The sequence below is a fragment of the Nerophis lumbriciformis genome, linkage group LG19, assembly GCF_033978685.3.
Source record: "Nerophis lumbriciformis linkage group LG19, RoL_Nlum_v2.1, whole genome shotgun sequence".
Lineage (NCBI taxonomy): Eukaryota > Metazoa > Chordata > Actinopteri > Syngnathiformes > Syngnathidae > Nerophis > Nerophis lumbriciformis.
Window position 1 is genome coordinate 5,006,644 of NC_084566.2, and position 26,999 is coordinate 5,033,642.

The following is a 26,999-nucleotide window of genomic DNA, read 5'->3' on the forward strand; positions in this document are numbered from 1 at the left end:
TCAGACAGCACTGTATCAAAAAAATTCCACCTGAGAAGCTTAAAAAATGTGTCTCCTCAGTTCCCAAACGTTTACTGAGTGTTGTTAAAAGGAAAGGCCATGTAACACAGTGGTGAACATGCCCTTTCCCAACTACTTTGGCAAGTGTTGCAGCCATGAAATTCTAAGTTAATTATTATTTGCAAAAAATATATAAAGTTTATGAGTTTGAACATCAAATATATTGTCTTTGTAGTGCATTCAATTAAATATGGGTTGAAAAGGATTTGCAAATCATTGTATTCCGTTTATATTTACATCTAACACAATTTCCCAACTCATATGGAAACGGGGTTTGTATTTTAACTCTGCTTTTCCTCTGCTTAAGACAAGATAAGATAATGAAACGGACCCATTAATCACAGTGCTAGCAATTGTCACTAGAGTGGTTTAAAACAGGGGTTGCTAACCTTTTTGACCTCGGGGGCCCAACTTTTCCACTACAGCGCGGCCCGGAGCCCATGCAATGACTAACACACAATTAGAAACCTTACTCTTTATTTTAATCATATTCAGTAGCTATATTCAACCTACTTACAGTTTAACAGCATAAACCCTAAAAATAAATACTATAAATATACTGCAAAAGAAGGGACTCAGTTGAAAAACTTTTTTTTTTTTTTTTGCTGCCAGCCTTAACAGATTTAACAAATACATGTATATTTGTCACAATTACAGGTAAAAGCCAGTAAATTAGAATATTTTGAAAAACTTGATTTATTTCAGTAATTGCATTCAAAAGGTGTAACTTGTACATTATATTTATTCATTGCACACAGACTGATGCATTCAAATGTTTATTTCATTTAATTTTGATGATTTGAAGTGGCAACAAATGAAAATCCAAAATTCCGTGTGTCACAAAATTAGAATATTACTTAAGGCTAATACAAAAAAGGGATTTTTAGAAATGTTGGCCAACTGAAAAGTATGAAAATGAAAAATATGAGCATGTACAATACTCAATACTTGGTTGGAGCTCCTTTTGCCTCAATTACTGCGTTAATGCGGCGTGGCATGGAGTCGATGAGTTTCTGGCACTGCTCAGGTGTTATGAGAGCCCAGGTTGCTCTGATAGTGGCCTTCAACTCTTCTGCGTTTTTGGGTCTGGCATTCTGCATCTTCCTTTTCACAATACCCCACAGATTTTCTATGGGGCTAAGGTCAGGGGAGTTGGCGGGCCAATTTAGAACAGAAATACCATGGTCCGTAAACCAGGCACGGGTAGATTTTGCGCTGTGTGCAGGCGCCAAGTCCTGTTGGAACTTGAAATCTCCATCTCCATAGAGCAGGTCAGCAGCAGGAAGCATGAAGTGCTCTAAAACTTGCTGGTAGACGGCTGCGTTGACCCTGGATCTCAAGAAACAGAGTGGACCGACACCAGCAGATGACATGGCACCCCAAACCATCACTGATGGTGGAAACTTTACACTAGACTTCAGGCAACGTGGATCCTGTGCCTCTCCTGTCTTCCTCAGACCTCGATTTCCAAAGGAAATGCAAAATTTGCATGGTTGGGTGATGGTTTGGGGTGCCATGTCATCTGCTGGTGTCGGTCCACTCTGTTTCCTGAGATCCAGGGTCAACGCAGCCGTCTACCAGCAAGTTTTAGAGCACTTCATGCTTCCTGCTGCTGACCTGCTCTATGGAGATGGAGATTTCAAGTTCCAACAGGACTTGGCGACTGCACACAGCGCAAAATCTACCCGTGCCTGGTTTACGGACCATGGTATTTCTGTTCTAAATTGGCCCGCCAACTCCCCTGACCTTAGCCCCATAGAAAATCTGTGGGGTATTGTGAAAAGGAAGATGCAGAATGCCAGACCCAAAAACGCAGAAGAGTTGAAGGCCACTATCAGAGCAACCTGGGCTCTCATAACACCTGAGCAGTGCCAGAAACTCATCGACTCCATGCCACGCCGCATTAACGCAGTAATTGAGGCAAAAGGAGCTCCAACCAAGTATTGAGTATTGTACATGCTCATATTTTTCATTTTCATACTTTTCAGTTGGCCAACATTTCTAATAATCCCTTTTTTGTATTAGCCTTAAGTAATATTCTAATTTTGTGACACACGGAATTTTGGATTTTCATTTGTTGCCACTTCAAATCATCAAAATTAAATGAAATAAACATTTGAATGCATCAGTCTGTGTGCAATGAATAAATATAATGTACAAGTTACACCTTTTGAATGCAATTACTGAAATAAATCAAGTTTTTCAAAATATTCTAATTTACTGGCTTTTACCTGTAGATGTTAAACTTTGTAAAACATTTCCCACTGAGGAAATAATCGCTTTGATTGTCAATCACAGCTGTCTCGTACATGTAGGTAAGCACAACATTCAGGGTTTCCCCTTATTGTAATTGAATGCGGCACCCATATAGATATATATTTTTTTTTTACTTGAAAACAAATTAAAGTGATATAATATATTCTAGCCACCAGAAAAAAATCAAAGTCCAATGCTATTTTTAGCTTTTATTACCAATCGTACGATAAACGGCACAATTCAACAGGTTTTAGCTCCCGTGCAAACACTTTCGTCTTGTGAGTCCGCACTTCCCTGGACACACATTTTCTGCCAGTCACCTTGCGGGCACGGACGGTGTGTTTGCGACCATGGAAAAAACTGACATCAAATCCAAACCCCATGAACATAAAACATTAACATTAGCTGGTCGTTACAGTATGAATTGATTAATATATAGCCTATTATTTGCGCACTATTGACAAGTGATGTACCGAAAACTTGACCATCGAAAAAATACTTTGATCACTGAAAACCGTGCTACCGAAACCGAATATAAACAAAACGGACGCTGGAGTGTTGTCAGCATGTCTGTAATGTAAACGTAATTTGTTATACATATTGCAGATATACCCGCGGACAGCCCTCTAGAAAATGTGCAAATATTAAGAGGACAGTGGCGGGTATGAAAAAGAGAAAATGAAACTAGAGCAACAGCGCCTAGCAAATGTGACGTCATGCTCGCTGGAGCCTCTTAAGTCAGGGACATGGAGGGACATAAGTTGTCTCTAAACACAAATACAGTCTAAAATAACACCAGAAGAAGATGCTAGAATATTTGCTAGTTATTTTTAAATTAAAACAAAGTCATTAAAAGTCTGGAAACACTTGAAGAAATCTCAACAAAGTACCTTGTACAAAAATCGGCAAAAATTTTAAATATGGCAAATCGATTTAAAAAAAAAATATATATATATAATAATAAATAATAAATATATATATATATATATATATATATATATATATATATATATATATATATATACACACACATATAAATACTAATTCATAATATATTTGTTTTAAATGTGTGTATACATTTTTTTAGCCTTTTTTGAAAGAAAATCATATAGCAAATTATGCAAATTATTCAATGATGTCATGGTGACCACCCCCATAACCACGCCCCACCGCCACAGGTATGACAGTTTGGAGGAAACCCTGAACATATGTTTTAAACCTTATTCAACGACAAAACAAGAAGTTATTTATTTATGAGTTTTGCTTTTATTTTGTCAAAACATTCTCCACCATAAAAGTGTGCTCTGATTTTAAATACAATGTACACATCTTTGATATATCATCATATTGACGCGCAGATATGTTTATAATCGTATAAAGTTCAGTTCATTTATTTATTTCATTCATAAAAAAATCAAACAAAGGAATAAAATAAAAAAATAACAATAAATAACATAACATGAGGAGTTCAAGTACCTCGGAGTCTTGTTCACGAGTGAGGGAAGAGTGGATCGTGAGATCGACAGGCGGATCGGTGCGGCGTCTTCAGTAATGCGGACGCTGTATCGATCCGTTGTGGTGAAGAAGGAGCTGAGCCGGAAGGCAAAGCTCTCAATTTACCGGTCGATCTACGTTCCCATCCTCACCTATGGTCATGAGCTTTGGGTTATGACCGAAAGGACAAGATCACGGGTACAAGCGGCCGAAATGAGTTTCCTCCGCCGGGTGGCGGGGCTCTCCCTTAGAGATAGGGTGAGAAGCTCTGTCATCCGCGGGGAGCTCAAAGTAAAGCCGCTGCTCCTCCGCATCGAGAGGAGCCAGATGAGGTGGTTCGGGCATCTGGTCAGGATGCCACCCGAGCGCCTCCCTAAGGAGGTGTTTAGGGCATGTCCGACCGGTAGGAGGCCACGAGGAAGACCCAGGACACGTTGGGAAGACTATGTCTCCCGGCTGGCCTGGGAACGCCTCGGGATCCCCCGGGAGGAGCTGGACGAAGTGGCTGGGGAGAGGGAAGTCTGGGCTTCCCTGCTTAGGCTGCTGCCCCCGCGACCCGACCTCGGATAAGCGGAAGAAGATGGATGGATGGATGGATGGAACATTGAAGTAAAATATGAATGAAAAGGAGCAGAAAGAAGTAAAACATTTATAAAATCATCCCCTAATTACACAAATTCAACAATTGACTTTCAATTTTGGTGACTACAAAGCTATATTTTAATTTTACAACGAAGAAATAATTCTACTCAGACATATTTTCATCATCATGATTCATACATTTTTTTTAATACAGAAAGAGTTTCACCTTAATGTGGTTCTAAACACACCCGGAAGCAACGCCATTTCTCTATAGCTCGTCGAGTAGATACATTTGCATTATGCAAAAAAAAAACCCAAAAAACACTGTCCTCGCAAGCACAAGACATGGATTATACATACATGTCCTTTAAAACTGACATTGATTGTACATGTCCTTTAAAACTGACTTCGAAACAACGTTGATTAAACATACATGCCCTTTAAAACTGACTTTGAAACAACATTGCAAAGGAGTTGTGTTTGTAAATTGAGACAAGCCAGTGGACATGGTGTCGTCAAGCCAGGCTAGAGTCTGGCACTGGCAGAAATGATGCGACCCAAGTTTGACACCCTAGATAATCACTGATAACCAATCTAAGGTCATCTCAGCACACTGTGACTGTGAGGCAGGATGCTGTCCTCGTGTCGCTTCGCTTTAGTTTCAAGTGGAGAGCAGAGAGTACAGTATCCATGATCAGTACAACTACTATCAAAGTACTTCAACCAAGCACATCAAGTTAATGCAAAGTAGGGCTGTCATTTAGTTTAGATTAATTTTTACTTATAAACATTTCTGAATTACATGAATCTAAATTAATCAAATAATATCATTCATTGTCAATTTCTCAGTATGTAGTGAAAATTTAGTAAAATATCAATCCCAAAGCTACTAGTTTTCATTAAACACATGCATCCATCCATCTTCTTTCGCTTATCCGAGGTCGGGTCGCGGGGGCAGCAGCCTAAGCAGGGAAGCCCAGACTTCCCTCTCCCCGGCCACTTCGTCCAGCTCTTCCCGGGGGATCCCGAGGCGTTCCCAGGCCAGCCAGGAGACAGTCTTCCCGACGTGTCCTGGGTTTTCCCCGTGGCCTCCTACCGGTCGGACGTGCCCTAAACACCAACCCTAGGGAGGCGTTCGGGTGGCATCCTGACCAGATGCCCGAACCACCTCATCTGGCTCCTCTCGATGTGGAGGAGCAGCGGCTTTACTTTGAGCTCCCCCCGGATGACAGAGCGTCTCACACATGCAAAGACACTTAAATAGTATTTTATTCTTTGTGCTATGGCGCCATCTTTTGGACGAGTTCACTCACTGCAGGTTATGCTGGGTGAATGCCAACAAGTATTTCCTGCTGTTTAGAGCTTTGAACCGGAAGTAGAAGTGCAGTTTCGTCTGACCATAGCGTTTCTGCTCATATGGATTCTTCATTCATCACCCCAAGCAACATTTGTAAGTTTTACAATATAACTAAAACTATTCTTACTCACTAAACCGTCCCGTGTGTGATGTCTGTAGAAATGTTTTCATGCATGTGTGCTATCGTAATGTAATGAATCAAGCATCGTTTGCATTAGCTAATATGCTACCACGTTTACGAGTGGCTGTGTTGTTTGTATTGTTTCAGTTTCACAAATTCCTCAGTAAGTTTACCCAAACGTCATCGTGGAGTTATTGAGTCTGTTTAGCCGAGTGGAGAGCTAAGCTTGCGCAGCTCGTGGGCCCATGAGGATGACTTCTGTTTTGTTTGATCATCCGTTTTACTGCCGTGTTACAGGCACCGTTTGGAAACATTTAAATATTAATTAAATAATAATAATTAAATAAATAATAATTAAATTAAATAATTAAATAATAATAAAAATATGTATGTGTAAATAACTAATTTCACAATGTATATATCTGCGGATTATAGGCTAATATATGGGGAAAAAAATGTTTACTTAAATTTAGTGGGTGTGGCTTATATACTAGTGCGCTCTGTAGTAAAGAAAAATACGGAATATTATGTGCTGCATAAACCAACTTAATATACAAGCTGCCCAGGAATCAGTAGGAGAAATCTACAAGTTGATGGTGATGTTCCTCCCTCTACTCCCCAAGAGAGTACACGCTCACACGCTTGAGTACTTTACAAATAATAGATCACTTATAGCGCTTGTAGTACAAATCCACAGCTTTGCTAGACTAAAGTACTAAATGCTATAAAACCCGTTTGGTACATCGTGTGACTTTTGTCTCCCAAGTCTGACTCCACCCTCACGGTCCTGACTGGGGGGTGGAGGGAACACAAACGATGTTCAATGAACTACTTTACTTTATCTGTCTAACTAGTGCATTGCTGTAGTGATTTGTGTTAAAGAAAAAAAACTCCCGGGTGTGAAGGACTCCCACATGTGTGCAGGGCGACCGCACTCTCCGCTCAAGGCTTCTGCAGCCCGAGCCACCAGCGTCCTCATTAGCAGCCAGAAGATTGTAAGCAGATACCTCCTCCTCTCTCTCTTTGTCTCGCTTCGCCTCTCGCACAAATGATTCCTAATCCGCGTCCTCTATCTTGCCTCTGATATAATGAATAACTCACAAAGAGGAAGGACGACTCCAAACAGTGCGACCTATTTGTTACACGCCGCCATATTTAACACGCCAAGGTTTATGACTTTTTAGAAAAAGATTGCGGCGTGACCTTGAAATGTGTCACGTTAAAGCGGGTGAACGGCGTTATTTATTCATGTGTGGAGGTTGAGGTCAAGTGTCAGCACAGAATGTCAAGCAAGATCCATTTGGTATGTTGTTAAATCCCAATGTATGCATACAGGAGGAAGTGGATATTCAATAATATGTCATTCAATTATATTTGGACTGGGAATTGGACTTAATTTCCTTTATAATACCATCGTTTACAGAATAGAACGGTACTTACTTGCTTTCAAACAGTGCCTGTAACATGGCAGTAAAACAGCTGATCAAACAAAACAGAAGCGGAAACTTACTCTCCAGACAGTTAAACAGACTCCATAACTTAACGGTGAAGTTTTAGTGAATTTACAAAACTAAAACAATACAAGAAAAATGCCATTATAAGTTAATAATAGAGACACTTGTAAACATGTTAGCATATTTGCTAATGCTAACAACACTAGCTTGATTACATTACAATAGCACATACAAAGGTGCAAGAAATTGTAATGTTTTACAGCAGCTATGGACATCTACATCGACAATATGATTTGTCTGAATTTTCTGGACAGGACATGATAAAAAAAAAAAAGTAAACGTGTTAGCATATTCGCTAATATTAACAACGCTAACTTGATTACATTACTAAAGCACGTACAAATATGCATGAAAACACTCCTACAGACATCACACATGGGACAGTTTAGTAAATATGAATTGTTTTAGTTATATTGTAAAACTTACAGCTATTGCTTAGAGTGATGAATGGAGAATCCTTTCGAGCAGAAACGCTATGGACGAATGTACTTCTGGCACAAAACAGGAAGTACATTGTCAATCCGCAGCACCTGCAGTGAGCGAACTCGTCCAAAAGATGACGACATACCACAAACTATGACAAACCTTTTCAGTGTCTGTTAGTGTAGTATGACAACTATTTGTTAGATACAAAACATTATGGCCCTTAGCGAAGAGAAAATTCATAAATTAGCCTCATCTTTCAATAAGCAGCAGGGCTCAAAGCGTTGGAAAAAGGTAGCGGCTTATAGTCTGGAAAATACGGTAATTTCAATTATATACGATTTTTTTGTCTGATTGTTCTGAACTCTTGTTTCTATGCCAGTGTTATATTGGGCAGAATATTTATGATCAGAGTATTATTATGCCCACCCTTAATTAGATACTAGCAAATCAGTACTATAGGTGGCCCCGATAGCTTTTCTTCCTGTCACTCACTCACAAGTGACTTGGAGAGATTCGGCTGCAACACAAAATAAAGAAATACAATAAACGTTATCCTTTCTTTCTTTGAAATATTCTTCCAAAATTAGTCTTTAAAAAGAAAGAATTGTATCCATCTTATATTCAGATAAAACAAATATATAAAGTGGAACCTTGATTTAGAAACTTAAATGGCTCTTCAACAGAGGTAATGAATATAAAAGTTAATATATATCGAAGCAAATTTCTCTATAGGAAACAATGTAAATATGAGTCATGGGTTCGAGCCTTGACAAAAGTCCATATTTTAGTAAAAGTATGTACACATTAAACACAATATAAATCGCTATACAGTACTGTATATAAAACAAACATAACAAAGGGGTGATGGATCAACTTTCTATTAAATTGAAAGGCCAAAACAACAACAACTAGCTCAACCTTCCTGATTTTCAGCCACCCTGCCGACACGCACACACAGTCACTCGCCCTGTGGTGCACTCACAGTTTGAAAACACAAAGCTCCTTAACTTCAACACCCAGTTCGCTACAATGATTAGGATTTGAAAACAATTACGTTCTTCTCAGCATGGCGCGGGAAAGAGGAGGAGCGGGGGAGGTAACAATGTCGACAACACTGTGGCTATTTCCTAAATGTTTTGAACCACACATCGCTTGTCCATTGCTTTCTATGAACTCCAGCAAAACTAGAAAGACCAAAAGACACACAACTAGCACAGTAGCTGCGATGCTGAGATCAATCACCATGGCTGTGCTGCTCGGCACAAAATGGCCACAAAGCCTAGTTCCATTCAGTCGGTGGTTCCTAAATGTAAAGTTTGTACAATGAGGGGTTCGTAAATCGTTGTTCCACTGTATTATTTTTTTCAAAACTCTTAAATGCTAACTGAGGCCTGTTTAAAACACAGCAATTGCTCTGAGATGTGCGCTTATAAATCTAGATACAGGCATTTTGTTTTCCATGGCGCAACACTTTCAATCAATACTTAATTACCTCCAAAACACAGCATCCTCTTATCCAGCTTGCGAGGCCTGGCAGGTATTGGCATGCGGTGTTATGCAAGGTTAAAAATAAATGAATAATAAAAAAGGTCCTCACCCTGCAGCTATGTACTTACTGGCCAATCAGTGTTCCTCTTAGAGGCCGGCGTTCCATTTTGCACAGAGTGGACACTTTATTTTCTTTCCACCGCATAATGTTAATGCCCCCTCGCTTACACACACACACACGCAGAGGTGCGCAATTGCTCTAAGTTGGACCCCCTTTAACTGAGAAGTCCTAATAAGAGATGATATTTATGTAGCAGAGGAATGGTGAAATATGTCGTCAAGATGGGCGTGCACTTCCTCATGAATAATAACACAAGCCTCAGGCTCTTCGCTCTGTCCCGGCTAATTTCCTTTCTACACCTCACAATTGTGTGTATGTGTGTGTTTGCGTGCGGGTGTGTGTTAGGGTCATCGCATAGCCACAGCAGCAAGTCCCTTTGTGTAAGCATAGATGGAGTCTGACCAGTGTGTCTTTAAGAACATCTTCACTGTGCTCCTCGGGCTCTTCCAGTAACAGATGACTCACTTGGAGGCTGAATCCCCTTCCACGACTACCACCACCTCGGGCTATTCCAGTAACAGATGATTCACTTGGAGGCTGAATCCCCTTCCACCACTACCACCACCTCTGCGCCTCGAATGCTGGGGACGTTATTGGTCTTATTTGTTCCAGAGATGGCACTGATAAAACCTTAGACGTCATGTACAAACACACACGGTCTCAGCCACCTGCTGCGATAAGGTTCGAGCCAGATCAGGATAGAAGAGTGTAACGTGATAGCATCTCTGTAGATAATCTCCAGACTTGGGAATGTGTGGAAGTTACCGGAAAACAAGAGGATATAAACTGTCCACCAGACAGCAGGACAAAGACTAAATAGTATGTATGGAATGCAATGCAACGGGACACATACAACACTATACTTCTCACAGTAATGAATAATGTGCATTGACTCAGTTATTGGAGGGTTCGTTTTTCAGAGGAAAGCTATCCTATACTCGGGTTTAACCAGGAAACCAGGAAAAAAAAATGCCATTGTGATTAAAAACCTCTTTTTTCAAGGGAGTCCTGGCCAAGAGGCAGCAAAGTTACACATTAAAATGACAGGATGGACATCAAGTAAAACAGTTTCAGATAACTGAGGCTCCTTCAAATGCTTTCAGTTTAGATTTAAAAGCATTTAAGGATAAAAATTCAGTCAGCTTCCAGTCTCTTTGTAGCATGTTCCAAGCACAAGGAGCTGCATTGACAAAAGCTTTCTTTCCCCAGCTCAGTGCGAGCAAAAGGGACAGAGAGCAACAGCTGATGGTTGGATCTCAGTGCATAGGAGTTTGTACTTCTCTTGAAATCTATATACAAATGTAATTGGGCAATAGTCTCATAAGTGCCTTGTAGATAAAAGTGTACCAATGACACTGTCTCCTAGTGGACAGAGAAGGCCATCCCACCTGAAAGTACAAGTCACAGTGGTGTCTACAGTTTGTGATCAACCTCAAAGAAGCATGGTCAACACAGTCCAACATCTAAAGACAGGAATGAGTAGCATTCCTTGTATGTAACCAAGTGAGTCAGAGTTTTTTCTCCTGTCACTCACACGCCAGTGACCTGGATCGACGCATTCACAAAAAAAGTGTCTCAAAGGTTTACGGCTGCAACAATTAATCGATTAGGAACAAAAAATTGCATTATGCTGCAAGCCTCTGCGATTAATAGACATCGAATCGTCATTGAGGCTTTAATTAGAGGCTGAGGTTTTTTCCCACCGTCCAACATTTCCGGCATTTGAGTGACAGACATGTTGTCCAATCAGAATTGTTGAGCCTTGTGTTTGTCCGTCTCTCGCTTTAAACAAGGAGAAAAATGTCTCACTCTGTGCATCGCTCTCAGCACCCGAGCGTGTTTCTTTAACAGTATGCAAAACCCAAAAGCAATGAAGTTGTCACGTTGTGTAAATGGTAAATAAAAACAGAATACAATGATTTGCAAATCCTTTTCAACTTATATTCAATTGAATAGACTGCAAAGACAAGATATTTAATGTTCCAACCGAGAAACTTAAAGGGGAACATTATCACAATTTCAGAATGGTTAAAACCATTAAAAATCAGTTCCCAGTGGCTTATTATATTTTTCGAAGTTTTTTTCAAAATTTTACCCATCACGCAATATCCCTAAAAAAAGCTTCAAAGTGCCTGATTTTAACCACCCGTCCATTTTCCTGTGACGTCACATAGTGAAGCCAACACAAACAAACATGGCGGAAAGAACAGCAAGCTATAGCGACATTAGCTCGGATTCAGACTCGAATTTCAGCGGCTTAAGCGATTCAACAGATTACGAATGTATTGAAACGGATGGTTGTAGTGTGGAGGCAGGTAGCGAAAACGAAATTGAAGAAGAAACTGAAGCTATTGAGCCATATCGGTTTGAACCGTATGTAAGCGAAACCGACGAAAACGACACGACAGCCAGCGACACGGGAGAAAGCGAGGACGAATTCGGCGATCGCCTTCTAACCAACGAATGGTATGTGTTTGTTTGGCATTAAAGGAAACTAACAAATATGAACTAGGTTTACAGCATATGAAATACATTTGGCAACAACATGCACTTTGAGAGTGCAGACAGCCCAATTTTCATCAATTAATATATTCTGGAGACATACCCTCATGTCAGCAGGCCAGGGAAGCTAGGGTCGATATTCTTCTCTTGATCATCTTCGGGACGGTGTGAGCCAAGACATCCAGAGGGTTTAGCTCGCTCGTCTGCGGGAACAAACTGCCGCCATTGCTTGCCGTGCTACCGAGGTCCTTTGTCCCTGAATTGCTCACACACTCGGGCAGATTCAATGGGGGTCTGGCGGCAGATTTCTTTGACTTTATCGTTGGAAATGCATCTGCTTTGAGTGTCGCAGGATATCCACACATTCTTGCCATCTCTGTCGTAGCATCGCTTTCGTCGGTAAAGTGTGCGGAACAAACGTCCAATTTCTTGCCACTTTCACATCTTTGGGCCACTGGTGCAACTTGAATCCGTCCCTGTTCATGTTGTTACACCCTCCGACAACACACCGACGAGGCATGATGTCTCCAAGGTACGGAAAACAGTCGAAAAAACGGAAAATAACAGAGCTGATTTGACTCGGTGTTTGAGAAAATGGCAGATTGCTTCCCGATGTGACGTCACATTGTGACGTCATCGCTCCGAGAGCGAATATTAGAAAGGCGTTTAATTCGCCAAAATTCACCCATTTAGAGTTCGGAAATCGGTTAAAAAAATATGGTCTTTTTTCTGCTACATCAAGGTATATATTGACGCTTACATAGGTCTGGTGATAATGATCCCCTTTAATATTTTTGCAAATAATTATAAACTTAGAATTTAATGGCAGCAACACATTGCAAAAAAGATGTCACAGGGGCATTTTTACCACTGTTACATGGCCTTTCCTTTTAACAACACTCAGTAAACGTTTGGTAACTGAGGAGACACACTTTTGAAGTGGAATTATTTCACATCCTTGTTTGATGTACAGCTTAAGTTGTTCAACAGTCCGGGGTCTCCGTTGTGGTATTTTAGTCTTCATAATGCACCACACATTTTCAATGGGAGACAGGTCTGGACTACAGGCAGGCCAGTCTAGTACCCGTACTCTTTTACTATGAAGCCACGCTGTTGTAACACGTGGCTTGGCATTGTTTTGCTGAAATAAGCAGGGGCGTCCATGATAACGTTGTTTGGATGGTAACATATGTTGCTCCAAAACCTGTATGTACCTTTCAGCATTATTGGTGCCTTAACAGATGTGTAAGTTACCCATGTCTTGGGCACTAATACACCCCCAGATGAGCCCTTTTTTCAGTCATTCACAATCTCTGTTTTGCTGGGCGGAGAGCAAGACCGCCAGCTTCACAAACAGGAAGCACAAACAGACATCCTCCCTACTCGCCAATCGTCGGTGAGAATTTTCGCAAAGGCGGAAAATGTGATTCCATAGCCAAATGTCCCGTTGTGGGAATAGTTCCGCCTCAAATCGGATTGGCAATATACAGCAAGCCCATCTACAATCAATCAGACAATATCCTTTATTTAACCAGGTAAAAACTCATTGAGATTAAAATCTCTTTTCCAAGACTGAGCTGGCCAAGAGGGCAGCAAAACAAAGTTACAGAAATACATTTAAGAACTGCAAAAACAGCCACAATTAAAAAATAAATTATATAAAAACATGCGATGGGTCAAAACAATGTATAAAATGGACGAACAAAAGAGAATGTTGTGATCACGTGATGGCAATAAACAAAAGACAACGTCCGACCTCGTTTTTCCAACTGGGGAAAAAATGCAATTTAAGATGTTGAATATGTATGAGTCCATTTTTTGTTTCTTTATCCAATAAACAGTCATTCACCTTCCAACGACAGTACAATGATAAACATGTCTACAGTAATGGGAAATAAAAGTTAATATTTTTTTTAAATTGTTTTTTTGCATTATTATTACATATTACATTACATTATAAACACTGTATAGTTTTTTTATGGGTTATTTCTTCAGTTTAAAGGGGAACTGCACATGTTTTGGAATGTTGCCTATCCTTCACAATCCTTATGTAAGACAAGAAGTCATTTTATAACACTGCCAGGCCACCTCATTTTAAGCGTATGTGGCGCATTAATTTCAAGAACGCAGCGCAATGTTTGCTTATTTTTTCTTCATCACTGAGTATTACTCACTGCAGATTTCATGAGAGCCAACAAACAATAAAACGTCACTTACTGTACGATGTCTGCTGTCATTGGGATGCCAACTGATAGAATCTTGTTATATTCCCATTTAGATGAAAAATTATTAACAATGTTCGCCAAGAAAAGGGGGGTGGAACCAAGCACCTTTATGTGTCGTTTGGGTATAATTTGGCTGTCAAAGTGTACCAACTTGTTGGACTCCATCCTCATCCTTCTACTATCCAGGTGAGATGCATGATTTACGATTACAATTTGATACGAGTCGATGCGGATGTAAGCTTTGCACGGAAAATTGAAAATTAAATGTATCATGTCAGAACAATGTCATGTGTTTTTTTTTTGTTGTTTTTTAAATAGACACATACTGAATGCATGTGTGAATGGGTGAATGTGGAAATAGTGTCAAAGCGCTTTGAGTTCCTTAAAAAAGGTAGAAAAGCGCTATAAAAGTACAATCCATTTACCATACAAAACAGGCGGTTCCTGTGTTATTTATGAGCAAATAGTAGAACTGTCAACGTCAAGGCATTGCAATCCATGGACTCAAAGAAAAGAAAAGAAGATGTGTGAGTTAAAAAATGCAATTTATAATTAGTACTGTAAATGAATTTTATTCTGTTGATTAGTTGTGTTTTCCTTTGTTCTACATTATTAAATGTTAGAGTATCAAATTTGATCAAGAGACTGAAGGGTTGTGATATTTGCAAACGAAACACATCTATTGACTGGCTCATTGACATGAACGATAGGTTTGTTTTTATTTGAAGCGTGACAGTGAGGAAACATCTCAACCAAGGCGGAAACGAACACGGCTTTGCACAATGGGTGTGCCTCTATTCTCTGCTCTGAATGGACTTTATTGTCATTGCATGTCTCCAAGCATCCAAAAAAATTGCTAGATTTGTCACTAGTCGTTTTAAGAAAGAAAACCACTAAGAGGAGTCGGAAAGATATTGGATTTAGCGAGAAAGTCACCAAGTTGACAACACTGCGCTGGAATGTGTGTAAAAAAAAAAAAAGACGCAAAGACCCGCCTTAGGTTGCTTCTGATTGGTTTACACTGCGTGGTGCCTTCCGTGGCTGGCTGGATTTAGGCACAAAAATGTATGGATTTGTCTGTGATTGGTTCTTTCCGTAAGTCAAATCAGGATTACTGTCTGCCAAGTTGCTTTGTCGTTGTCCGTCTGAAACGACAACGGTACTCTCGTATTACGTCGTCAGAGAAGTCTCGCAATATGAGGGCGGCCATATTTTGTAAGAGATCTACAATCAACCAATGCATGACTTTCCAACCAGACATCAACCGATCCATATTACATATAGATCGATCCAGAGGCTTGCCAAACGATGTATTTATATCTCTAAAGTTAAAATCGGTTATCAGTTTGTACTGATTATTTTTTACACCCCTAATATATATATATTTTTTATTGATAATGTGAATTTATTAGAAAAAATAATTAAGATCAAGGCAAGCAAGCTATTTTCCAGAATATACGCATTGAGGCTATAAATGTAATATCTGATTACTTGATTAATAGAACAAACCAATCGATGGGTTACTGGATTTCTAAAATAATCAATGGCTCCAACCCTGCAAAGGTTGGGCAAACAGCATAGAATGAGTTAAGATTATGGAGATCAATAAAGCCGAGTCATCAAACAACTGTCCAGCAGCAACAAATATGAAGTCTTATTTTATTGCAACCTACCAGTGAAAACGTGATTTTAAAGAGAACATTTTTAAGATTTAAGAAGGTTTAAGATTTGTCTTTGTATTCATTTTCCAAAAACAGGTCTTGGAGAAAAAGTCTAATATTTGAGTCAATAGAGAATGAGAAAAACAGAGACATGAACAAAGGACAGCAATGAAGGACAAGCAGCATAATGTGTTCTTTCTTCTTCTGAGTGTGGCAAATGACGCCTTTTTTGTATTTGTCCAGTTCAATTCCCGTATTCTCTCGACCAAAGTCTAAGGACTGCATTGTGTCTCTCGTCCCTGAAACAACAAGTACAGCATAGTATGGATCGCTTGTTTTTGCACGCTATACCACTTTTGACAAGAACAACGCCAGAAATGTGGAAAGAAAAATCAACCTGACAGCCGCAGATTTTTCTAAGAACCAGAATGTGTGCAGGTTTGGATCAGATCAGTTATGTTGTACCCTTCACAACTTTTGACAGCTCCATAAATATTGCAAAGACTAAACCACCTGAACCAAAATGTATTTCTAGGTAGAAACGTGCGCTTGAGTACAAAACGTGGTGCAGATCCTGTTATCATGCTGCTCACTGAAACATTTCAGCGAGCCATGCAGAGATGAGGAACACACACAAACGCACACATACCAGCCCCCAACTCCCATCCACCATCTGGCCTTCCCAAGGCTCAGATGTCTCATGGGTAAAGTGAGCTGCAAGGGGTACTGTGTGTTTGGAACCAGGAGTGTGAGCGAGTGCACCTCATTCTGCGGAAAAATGTGAAAAAGATATTGTGATGAAATGAACCTTCGTGCACACCATTAGTCCCAGCTCCGCCGCCCTCATGCGAGCGCCGCACTTTTCGCACAACAGCCGCCGCATTTACAGCCAGCAGGTACACCAGCAGCAGGCAGGGGTCGACGCTCGCCGGGCTTGGTCACAGTCCGCACAGGCGCGCCTGCACGCCGATGGTCTTTTCACTGTTTGCAAAATAAAAGCCTCCATTATGGACTGAGGCCATGTCTGCTGCCCCAGCTCGCCATAATAGCTTTAGTACACTAAATGACCATTACACAAAGTATTTTTTATTTAGCAGAAATATCCGTTTGGTAAGATGTTAACATGTATTGTGTGTCACTGCTCACTGATTGGTTAAGATCAACATTTACACCATCGGTGAATTTGTATACCAACAACAAGATTACACTTTTTCATTCCCGGTTGCTTTTTCTATTCAGGAATTCTGGAAAACTACCTGTGGGCTACTGGAAGAGGGTAGGTTTAAATATTCAGATTTGGCCATTTTCTTCATGGATGCATGAATGATTGGCAGCAAAAAGGATTAAATATTATCATGATCCAAACTAGTTTTGCTGGACGCCTAAAAATTGCAATTTTATGTTGCTTATTTCTGCTTTTTAGCGCCCTTTTAGTTGTCATATACACATTGTAATGTTTGCTAAGCCCGGAGGTGGGTAGTAATGTGTTACTTGAGCAAATGTAAGTTTTTTGAGAAATTGTACTTTAAGTAGTTTTATTGCAACATACGTTTTACTTTTACTTAAGTATTTTTGTGAAGAAGAAACGCTACTTTGTCTAGCATGCCTTTGTCTCCAGCAGGTAAGACTACTGTAATGGTCCTCTCACTAGGCTCTCTAAACCAGCTGTAAAGCAGCTGCAGTACATCCAAAATGCTGCTGCTCGAGTCCTGACAAGAACGAGGATATGTGACCATATTAGCCTAGGTCACTGCACCGGCTTCTTAGACTTTAAAACAAGTCTTTTCATGGTCTTGAACCAAAGTACATCTCTGACATGTTAGAACCTTATGAACCATCTCCAGCTTTGAGAACCTCAGAGAGTGGTCTCCAATTGGTGCCCAGAGTCAGGACCGACCATAGTGATGCTGCGTTTCAGTTTTATGCTCCTAAAATCTGGAATAGTCTTCCAGAAGATGCAAGCCTGTTCAAATCCAGGGCTGTAAAACGCTTATTTAAATGGGCATATCAACTGAACTTCATATTTGACATAAACTCATTACGTACAAAGTGAAATATGTCAAGCTTGTATTTGTTATATTTAATAATCACGGTTTACAGTTTTTTAAAAACCCAACATTTGCTGACATTTTTAATTCAAGGTTTTCATTCGCTGTATGCTATAATCATCTGAAGAAGTCTTGAAACACCATATCTCCAGTTGCATGTCATATATTCATTAAGAAATCTATTTGCGGGGACCTTCGCCTGATATTCTAATCTGTTGAGTTTCACAAGTACATTTGTTTGTCACACCATACATATTGTTTATTTGCAATATATTCTTTTGCACTCTCGATAAGCCATGGTATAGCACGATAATCAAAGCAGCAACCTAAGAGACTAATGTTCTCTAATCATACTGAGCGTATTTTAGCTCGTAGCGTTCACACAAGAGTAATCATGCACACTACTTATTGCACTGGAACTCCAAGACCTCCCGGCTAGTCGAGCTACAATCCACACCCCCTTCAACCACTGTAGCATCCCCAAGCCCTGCAGTTCCAGGCCGGTAAAAATTACTGAGTTTATATAAGCATAACTGGTTTAAAGGCAAATAGAAACAAGCAATGGGTAATGATAGTTGTGTGTGGCTAGAAACATGTGGCTACGTGAGTGCAGACTCCAGTACTGACAAGGTGTAATGTAAAGGTTCATTCTTGTCCCTGCTATGCTTTGACAGCCAGTTTAGATCATAGTAAGGCAATACCAATATCACAATGCATCGAACCGACATCTCTCAGAGGCGTCAGCATGGTGCATGGTACATGGTACATGGGTTCTATACGGCAGCGTTTTACATCAACATAGCCACCGTGTGATGGAGTGCATTTTTTAAACACTACGAAACACACCAAAAAAAAAAATGGTCCATTCGTATTACAGGTGTTTATTGTCCTATCATTGTGCAGCTGCTGTGGAAGAGCACTATCGACATCATGATAATTCTACTTTAAAATCATTAACTTTGGGACCAAAGTAGTTGTTCAAATTTGATACAAAAAATACTGAAACCATTCCACCGCTTTTAGTTTTAAAAGATAAAAACAAGACAAAGTTAATTTTGAATCATGTTGTCAAAGAACCTGAAACGTCAGCATTAGACCAAAGTCATAATGATCTTCAGCACTTGGCTCCCCCCTAAGGATGTAACAATACGGACATTTCACATCACTGTCATATTGACCCAAATGATCATGGATATCACAGATAGAGATGTGTAGATCGATTGGTATCGAACCATCGTCGCAAAAAACCTGCCGATTAATAGCTTTTCAATGCCCATCACAAACACAGATTCTCTCTGGCTGACTAGCGGCGAGCAGCTAATTATGTATCTCCATACACAATGTGGAGCAGTTTCCCTACACCAGGGATGTCAAAGTGGTTTTCATTGAGGGCCACATGGCAGTTATGGCTGAAATAAGAGGGCCGCTTGTAACAGCGAATAATGTATGAATTTGCCTCTGGATTTCACTATTAATTATATAAACTGTTTTAAATAGACTGTCCATTATACAGTAAAAACTTTACATTTACAAAATGTTACTGTCAAATAGAGTTTTTTTTTGTTTTGTTTTTTTACAACATGTTACGGTAAATGGAAAAACAGTAATACTGTTTTTTGGGGAGTTTTAGGGGGGGGAAAAGCTGGCAGCTTAGTTGCCAGAATTGTACTATTAAATTGACATTGGTTTTTACAACATTATATTGTTCATGGAAAAACAGTACAAATTATTTTTTTTATTGTGGCAACTTAGCCGCTAGTTTTTCTACCGTAAAAACAAATGTACGGTCTTTCATTTTACAGTAATACACCTTTAAAAACAACAAGCACAGATTTTACAGTCAAAAACTGGCAGCTCAGTCAACAGAATTTGTTGTCATTTTTATTCATTTGATGGGTGGTTTGCTGTAAAGTTAAGTATTTTTATTTATTTTTATTTTAATAAACTGTAATATTTGTTGCAATATTGGATACTATTAAAGTTTAAAAGTGTCACGGCGCAAGCACATGCCGCTGCGCACTCCTCAAGGAGTCCCACGGAGCACGCTTCGGGACACGCCCACAAGCGCTCATCTCCTGCACGCGTCACTCCGGCGGCAGCAAGCAGCAGCTTTCCATCAGCACTCAACGCACCTGGTGCTAATGAGAAGTCCTGCCTTCATAAGCCTGCTCAACCTGCTATCCGGCGCCAGAACGTAATCGTCTGTTGGAGTACATTAAGCAATCATCATGCTCTAAGCAATTTCGCTCTCTCTCTCTATGTGTGTCCTCCACCATCGTGTTTACCGTATTTTCCGGAGTATAAGTCGCACCTGCCGAAAATGCATAATAAAGAAGGAAAAAGGTAAGTTGGACTGGAGCCCGGCCAAACTATGAAAAAAAACTGCGACTTATAGTCCGAAAAATACGGTAATTGGTCTCGTGTCTTCCTTGTCGTCCTTCCTGCAGTCTGCCTTCGTTCCTCGTAACGAGCTGTGTGTCTAGTCTTCCCCCAATAATTGTTCCTTCTGCTTCCCTGAGTGTCTCTTGGAACTCGACGTCCTGATTGGACACGGACCTCCGACGTCTCGCTATAGCCGCTCGACTTCCTGCTTCTCACGGATCTATGAGCCTGCTCTGCCCCTTTTGGACTTGCATCTCACTCAACATTATGGTAACACTCAACAGCTAATCGACACACACACACACACACACACACACACACACACACACACACACACATACACACGCACACACACACTAGGATTTTTGTCATACTCCATTTCCCTTGGTTTATTATATTATTATGTTTTATGTATATATTGTATGTATATAAATAAATCTATAGTTAATATCACGCCCTTGTTGTCTGTGCCGTCTACTCCCCCCTGTACACAACAAAAAGGTATGCAATACATATTTTTTCTGTCAAGTTGAAAAAAATATTACATTTAGTGAGAAAATATGAAGTACTTTATTGCCACATATCATTTCCAGGTGTTTGCGGGCCAGATAAAATGATGTTGCGGGCCAGATCTGGCCCCCGGGCCTTGAGTTTGACACCTGTGCCCTAGACTAATGATTCTTACACTGTGTTACATGTACCACTAGTTGTACACGGGCTCAATCTAGTGTTACGCCAAATAAACACTTGATTAAAGTACAGTGGGGTTGTTTTATATATTCACAGTATTACTGTTCAAACTGTGTGTAATGTTGCAGTGGCCAAAAATATTGAATATACTTGTTGAATAAAACCTCTGCCTTGTTTTTAATGACTATTTAGGACTACTACGCTACTGTATTTGAAGAGCCAAGTTTTTTCTGAGGTGGTACCTGGTGAAAAATGTTTGCGAATTGCTGCCCTAATTTAATAATAATCATCTCCATAACGGTAAATAAAATGCATTTCTTAGTGTCTTAAGTCACATTACCAAGTGTATTATCACTGGAGGACGAGGCTAAAAATGTGAGAAAGAGAAAAAGCCAGGAGCAGGCATGCTAATAGTTAAGCTAGCGTTGAACAACATCAATAAATACGTGCTTAGTGGACTTTAACAAGTCATCAAACAACTCCAATTCAACTGTTAAAAAATATGATTAAAAAAATATGATGTCACTGATTATGAAATGATGCCTTTAAAAATGTATATTTACAAAAACAGGGCTTGAACAGGAGATTGACTTGTATTAAGTCTTTTATTTGAGTCAATCACATAGCTTTAGAGGTTGGCATTTAATTTTGATGCCTATGCTGAAGATTGCACACGTGAAAAAGACAGATTTTAAAACCCATCTATGGAACAAACTATTTTCAATTAGTGACTGAAACCAGCAAGTCATTTTTGTCCTTGTTACCACGGTAACCTCCAGGGGAGGCCACCCCCGCCCTGCCTATCTGTGTTTCTTCAACACAGCCAAAAACATCTTCTGCACAGCCTCCACTAATCTTAACATCAAATTGACAACATTTGCATAACTGTATGCAGAGGTGAAGAGCACATATTAACATAAGCCACAGTCCATTCCTAAAAACTGTAAAATATAGGATAGGTAAGAGATAGCAGCGGTTCTTAACCTTTGTGACCCCAACTTTTCCACTACAGAGGGAGCTGGGACCCACACAAATATTAACACTGTAATTGTAATATTACTCTTAATTTTAATTGTCAATAGTTCAACAATTATATCTAACCTACTTACAGTTTACCAGGATGATATGAAAGCATGGGTTATTCAACAAAATGTCATCAAGGCTTAGGTCAGGCCGATTAGAAAAATAAATACAGTACTAATCAAATATACTGCAAAAGAAGGGACTTATAAAAACTGATGGAAAATAAATGTACATAGTTATGCAGTGCTAAAATGAAAGAAAAAAAAACATCTAACTAAATTAATGATAACATGTATGTTTCTTAACTAAATTGTCAATACAATTTAAGTGTAAATGAAAATACAGCTTCACTACTTTAGTCCTATTTTTTGTGCTCAACTAAGTTGTCAATACAATTTAAGTGTAAATGAAAATACAGCTTCACTACTTCAGTCCTAATTTTTGCGCCTAACTAAATTGTCAATACAATTTACGTGTAAATGAAAATACAGCTTCACTACTTAAGTCCTAAATTTTGCGCCTAACTAAATTGTCAATACAATTTAAGTGTAAATGAAAATACAGCTTCACTACTTTAGTCTTAATTTTTGCTAATTTCTGCATAAAAGTGATAATATATCATATTGTAGGTGATTATTACCCTTTGCATTCATATTTTTCTGTTTGTTACATTTTTGTTGTGTTTTGCTTGATTGTAAAAGATACACAACTATGTTAGTAAAATATGTTCATTTGTTGTTAATATTCAGTCTTTTATTGTTCATAGTTAATCTTGTGCACCCCATTTTCTTTATTTTTATGTACATTTTGGGTGTCCCATTCAGTAAAAAACTGTCAAATTCCATTCCGTTTTTTTGAGGTGGTCTGTCATAACTTGTGTCGAATTCCATTGGACATTGTGACTTTTGGTATTAGTGTTCCTGAAAAAAGGGAACCCAAACACACATACTGTACATTAGATTTTTACAGCTAACACCAAATTGGCCCTAGTGTGGGAATGTGAGTGTGAATGTTGTCTGTCTATCTGTGTTGACCCTGTGATGAGGTGGCAACTTGTCCAGGGTGTATCCCGCCTTCCGCCCGATTGCAGCTGAGATAGGCTCCAGCACCCCCCCATGACCCCGAAAGGGATAAGCGGTAGAAAATAAATGGATGGATGGGTGTACATATCATTTATACACACATACACATTGGCCCTTCCCCAGACACATTTTTTCTCTCAATGTGGCCCCCGAGTCAAAATACTTTCCCATCTCTGGTTTATGGAGTAAACCCTAAAAACAGCAGAGCCCTCCTGTCAAATACAGGATCTTCAACTAGCATTTTTTTTTGGGAAGAACAGTACCGTATTTTTCGGAGTATAAGTCGCACCTGCCAAAAATGCCTAATAAAGAAGGAAAAAAACATATATAAGTCGCACTGGAGTATAAGTCGCATTTTTTGGGGAAATTTATTTGATAAAAGCCAACACCAAGAATAGACATTTGAAAGGCAATTTAAAATAAATAAAGAATAGTGAACAACAGGCTGAATAAGTGTACGTTATATGAGGCATAAATAACCAACTGAGAACGTGCCTGGTATGTTAACGTAACATATTATGGTAAGAGTCATTCAAATAACTATAACATATAGAACATGCTATACGTTTACCAAACAATCTGTCACTCCTAATCGCTAAATCCCATGAAATCTTATACGTCTAGTCTCTTACGTAAATTAGCTAAATAATATCATTTGATATTTTACGGTAATGTGTTAATAATTTCACACATAAGTCGCTCCTGAGTATATGTCGCAAACTATGAAAAAAACTGCGACTTATAGTCAGAAAAATACGGTAGTTCCATAAAACACTGCAAAAAACACCAAACACAACACAAAAACTGATGCCAAGTGGAAAGATCTAAAGGTTGCATTCGTCCTGCCACATTATGAGTATTTGCTGTGTGATACAATCAAAGGTGGACCACAGTGGTCCAGTGTCTGTGACACAGCTCGGTGTCCTCCCAGCGGAAATGAAAAGAAGGGAGATAACAATTATATAAGAGCTGGTGAGATTATTAGGATTAAAAATAACACATACAAGAACATATGGTGGATTTATGGGGTTTTTCCACCTATAATACCAGAATGGCCAACACTAAATTGGCCCCTAGTGTGTGAATGTGAGCGTGAAAGTTGTCTATCTGTGTTGGCCCTGTGATGAGGTCGCGAGTTGTCCAGGGTGTACCCCGCCTTCCGCCCGAATGCAGCTGAGATAGGCTCCAGCGACCCCGAAAGGGACAAGCGGTAGTAAATGGATGGATACCAGACTGGACAATGATGGCCCTGCAAAAAATGTTCTATAGAATCTCTATAGAAATATATAGAACGCTATAGAATTTCGTCGGAATTTCTTTAGAACTGAAGATTCTATAGAATATGTATTCAAAATTCTATAGAAATTCTATAGACATCAGCTTCATGTGCTGGAAGGTCTTTTCACTGTTCTATAGAGCTGGGAATTCTATAGAATATCCTATAGAAATTCTATAGACATTACATTATCTGATGAAAAGTCCATAGATTGTTCTATAGAACTGGGCATTCTATAGAATGTCTAACAGAAATTCTATAGACATTACTTTATCTGCTGAAAGGTCTATAGATTGTTCTATAGAACTGGGCATTCTATAGAATGTCTAACAGAAATTCTATAGACATTATCCTTTATCTGCTGAAAGTTCTATAGATTGTTCCATGGAATAAAATTCTATAAAATGGCAGCAGCGCTATCACCATAGCATTGATTAATCTCATTAAGTTGATTCACCAGACTTGAGCTTGTTTTTTGAACAATGCAGGATGTCTCCCTCAATTATGAAAATGTTAATTTTGTATCATTCAAAATTGTGAGGTGTCATTTCAAGGCGGACACCCAGAACTTCGGCAGACTTTATTTTTAAAAGTATATTTATTCCAATAAATCAATTTACTTTTATTTTTAGAGTTTTTGAGTTATCTATAAGTAAAAAGTGTGAATATTTTCGTAACTTACTTTTTTATGTGATAAAATTAATTTTATTGGACTTCCAACATAAATTGATTTAGCAAAACTCAGTTCAAAGGTTTAAATCAGACCTAAAACGTCAGGACCCGCCCACGTACCTGCATGCAGCTGTGGAGGTGCAACCTCAGCAGTGTTTTATCACCAAAATGACGCACTTGAGCACATAAAAAGTGAAGGGAACAACAACTTTAAAGAGAAGCGATGACGAGCATTTGGAATGAGGTTAGGATGTCAATGAATAAGCACGTGTGCGCGCGCGTGTGTCCTAATGTCACAAGTGTCACTTTCTTTACCTTCCATCCCTGAACAAGCGATGAGCAGCACGCCGAGCAGGGCAAACAAATCCACTATCATGGCAGAAGGTGGTCTCCAAGGGTCTCCCAGGCTGCTCCCCGAACTGCCCAACACGCCTGAAAGGTGCGCGACACGCAACAACAACAAAAATCCCCTTTGCTTGTCAAGGAGCAGCAGAAAAGCCGGTGTTGTGGGAGTCACATTTCAAGTGGCGGTAAAGAAAAGTGTGACACAGGAGCGAAGTGGAGGCGCAACAGAGGCGTAAAAGAGCCGTTTTGTGCGCGTGAGGGAAGTAATTTTTTTGGGGGGGGGGTAAAGCGTCGGCTTGGAGACCCGGCATTGCCTGCTCAAAGCGCCGCTGTAAGCGCGGTAGCCAATCAGAGGCCGCAACCGGAACCCGTTGACCAATCGGCAGCAAGGTCCCGCCTCCTAGTCCCAATCAAAACACAAAACTTCCTAGACTGAGTAGGAGGCTGTGCCGTGCAAGTGAAAGGAAGTAGCGGCCCCAAACGGACACTTTTGGTACTGCAGTCCAGGTAAACACTAAAGCGGTGGTTCTTAACCTTGTTGGAGGTACCGAACCCCACCAGTTTCATATGCGCATTCACAGAACCCTTTCTTAAGTGAAAAATAAAATGGTTTTTTTTTCAGATTCATTCATTCATTTTTATTTATCTCCTTCATTGATATGCATCTTTGATCGATAGACAATTATACCGCAATTATTCAATTTACACAGCAGTGCCTGAGAAGGCGCAGGATGAATAAAAAATTTATATTTTTAATGTGTCCGCTAACTTCTTGCAACTCAACGCCAAGAAAACGGAAATGCTGATTATCGGTCCTGCTAAACACCGACATTTATTTAATAATACCACCTTAACATTTGACAACCAAACAATTACACAAGGCGAATCAGTAAAGAATCTGGGTATTATCTTCGACCCAACTCTCTCGTTTGAATCACACATTAAGAGTGTTACTAAAACGGCCTTCTTTCATCTCCGTAATATCGCTAAAATTCGTTCTATTTTATCCACTAGCGACGCTGAGATCATTATTCATGCGTTCGTTACGTCTCGTCTCGACTACTGTAACGTATTATTTTCGGGTCTCCCTATGTCTAGCATTAAAAAATTACAGTTGGTACAAAATGCGGCTGCTAGACTTTTGACAAGAACAAGAAAGTTTGATCATATTACGCCTATACTGGCTCACCTGCACTGGCTTCCTGTGCACTTAAGATGTGACTTTAAGGTTTTACTACTTACGTATAAAATACTACACGGTCTAGCTCCGTCCTATCTTGTCGATTGCATTGTACCATATGTCCCGGCAAGAAATCTGCGTTCAAAGAACTCCGGCTTATTAGTGATTCCCAGAGCCCAAAAAAAGTCTGCGGGCTATAGAGCGTTTTCTATTCGGGCTCCAGTACTATGGAATGCCCTCCCGGTAACAATTAGAGATGCTACCTCAGTAGAAGCATTTAAGTCCCATCTTAAAACTCATTTGTATACTCTAGCCTTTAAATAGCCCCCCTGTTGGACCAGTTGATCTGCCGTTTCTTTTCTTTTCTCCTCTGCTCCCCTTTTCCTTGAGGGGGGGGGGGCACAGGTCCGGTGGCCATGGATGAAGTGCTGGCTGTCCAGAGTCGGGACCCGGGGTGGACCGCTCGCCTGTGCATCGGCTGGGAACATCTCTAC

At 39.8% G+C, this 26,999-nt stretch overlaps 1 protein-coding gene across 3 annotated transcripts in view; it reads right to left on the reverse strand.

Annotated features, from left to right (window-relative positions):
* ephb1 (EPH receptor B1) overlaps positions 1-25,578 on the reverse strand; it is a 627,438-nt gene extending 601,860 nt beyond the window's left edge. For all 3 annotated transcript variants that reach the window (XR_009817359.2, XR_009817358.2, XM_061979662.2), the window contains exon 1: positions 25,296-25,578. Coding sequence is in view for 1 of the 3 variants with exons in the window: in XM_061979662.2 (XP_061835646.2) it covers positions 25,296-25,356 (61 nt within the window). In the remaining 2 variants the exon portion in view is untranslated. The remainder of the gene's footprint in view (positions 1-25,295) is intronic.
* Between the last annotated feature and the right edge of the window lie 1,421 nt (positions 25,579-26,999).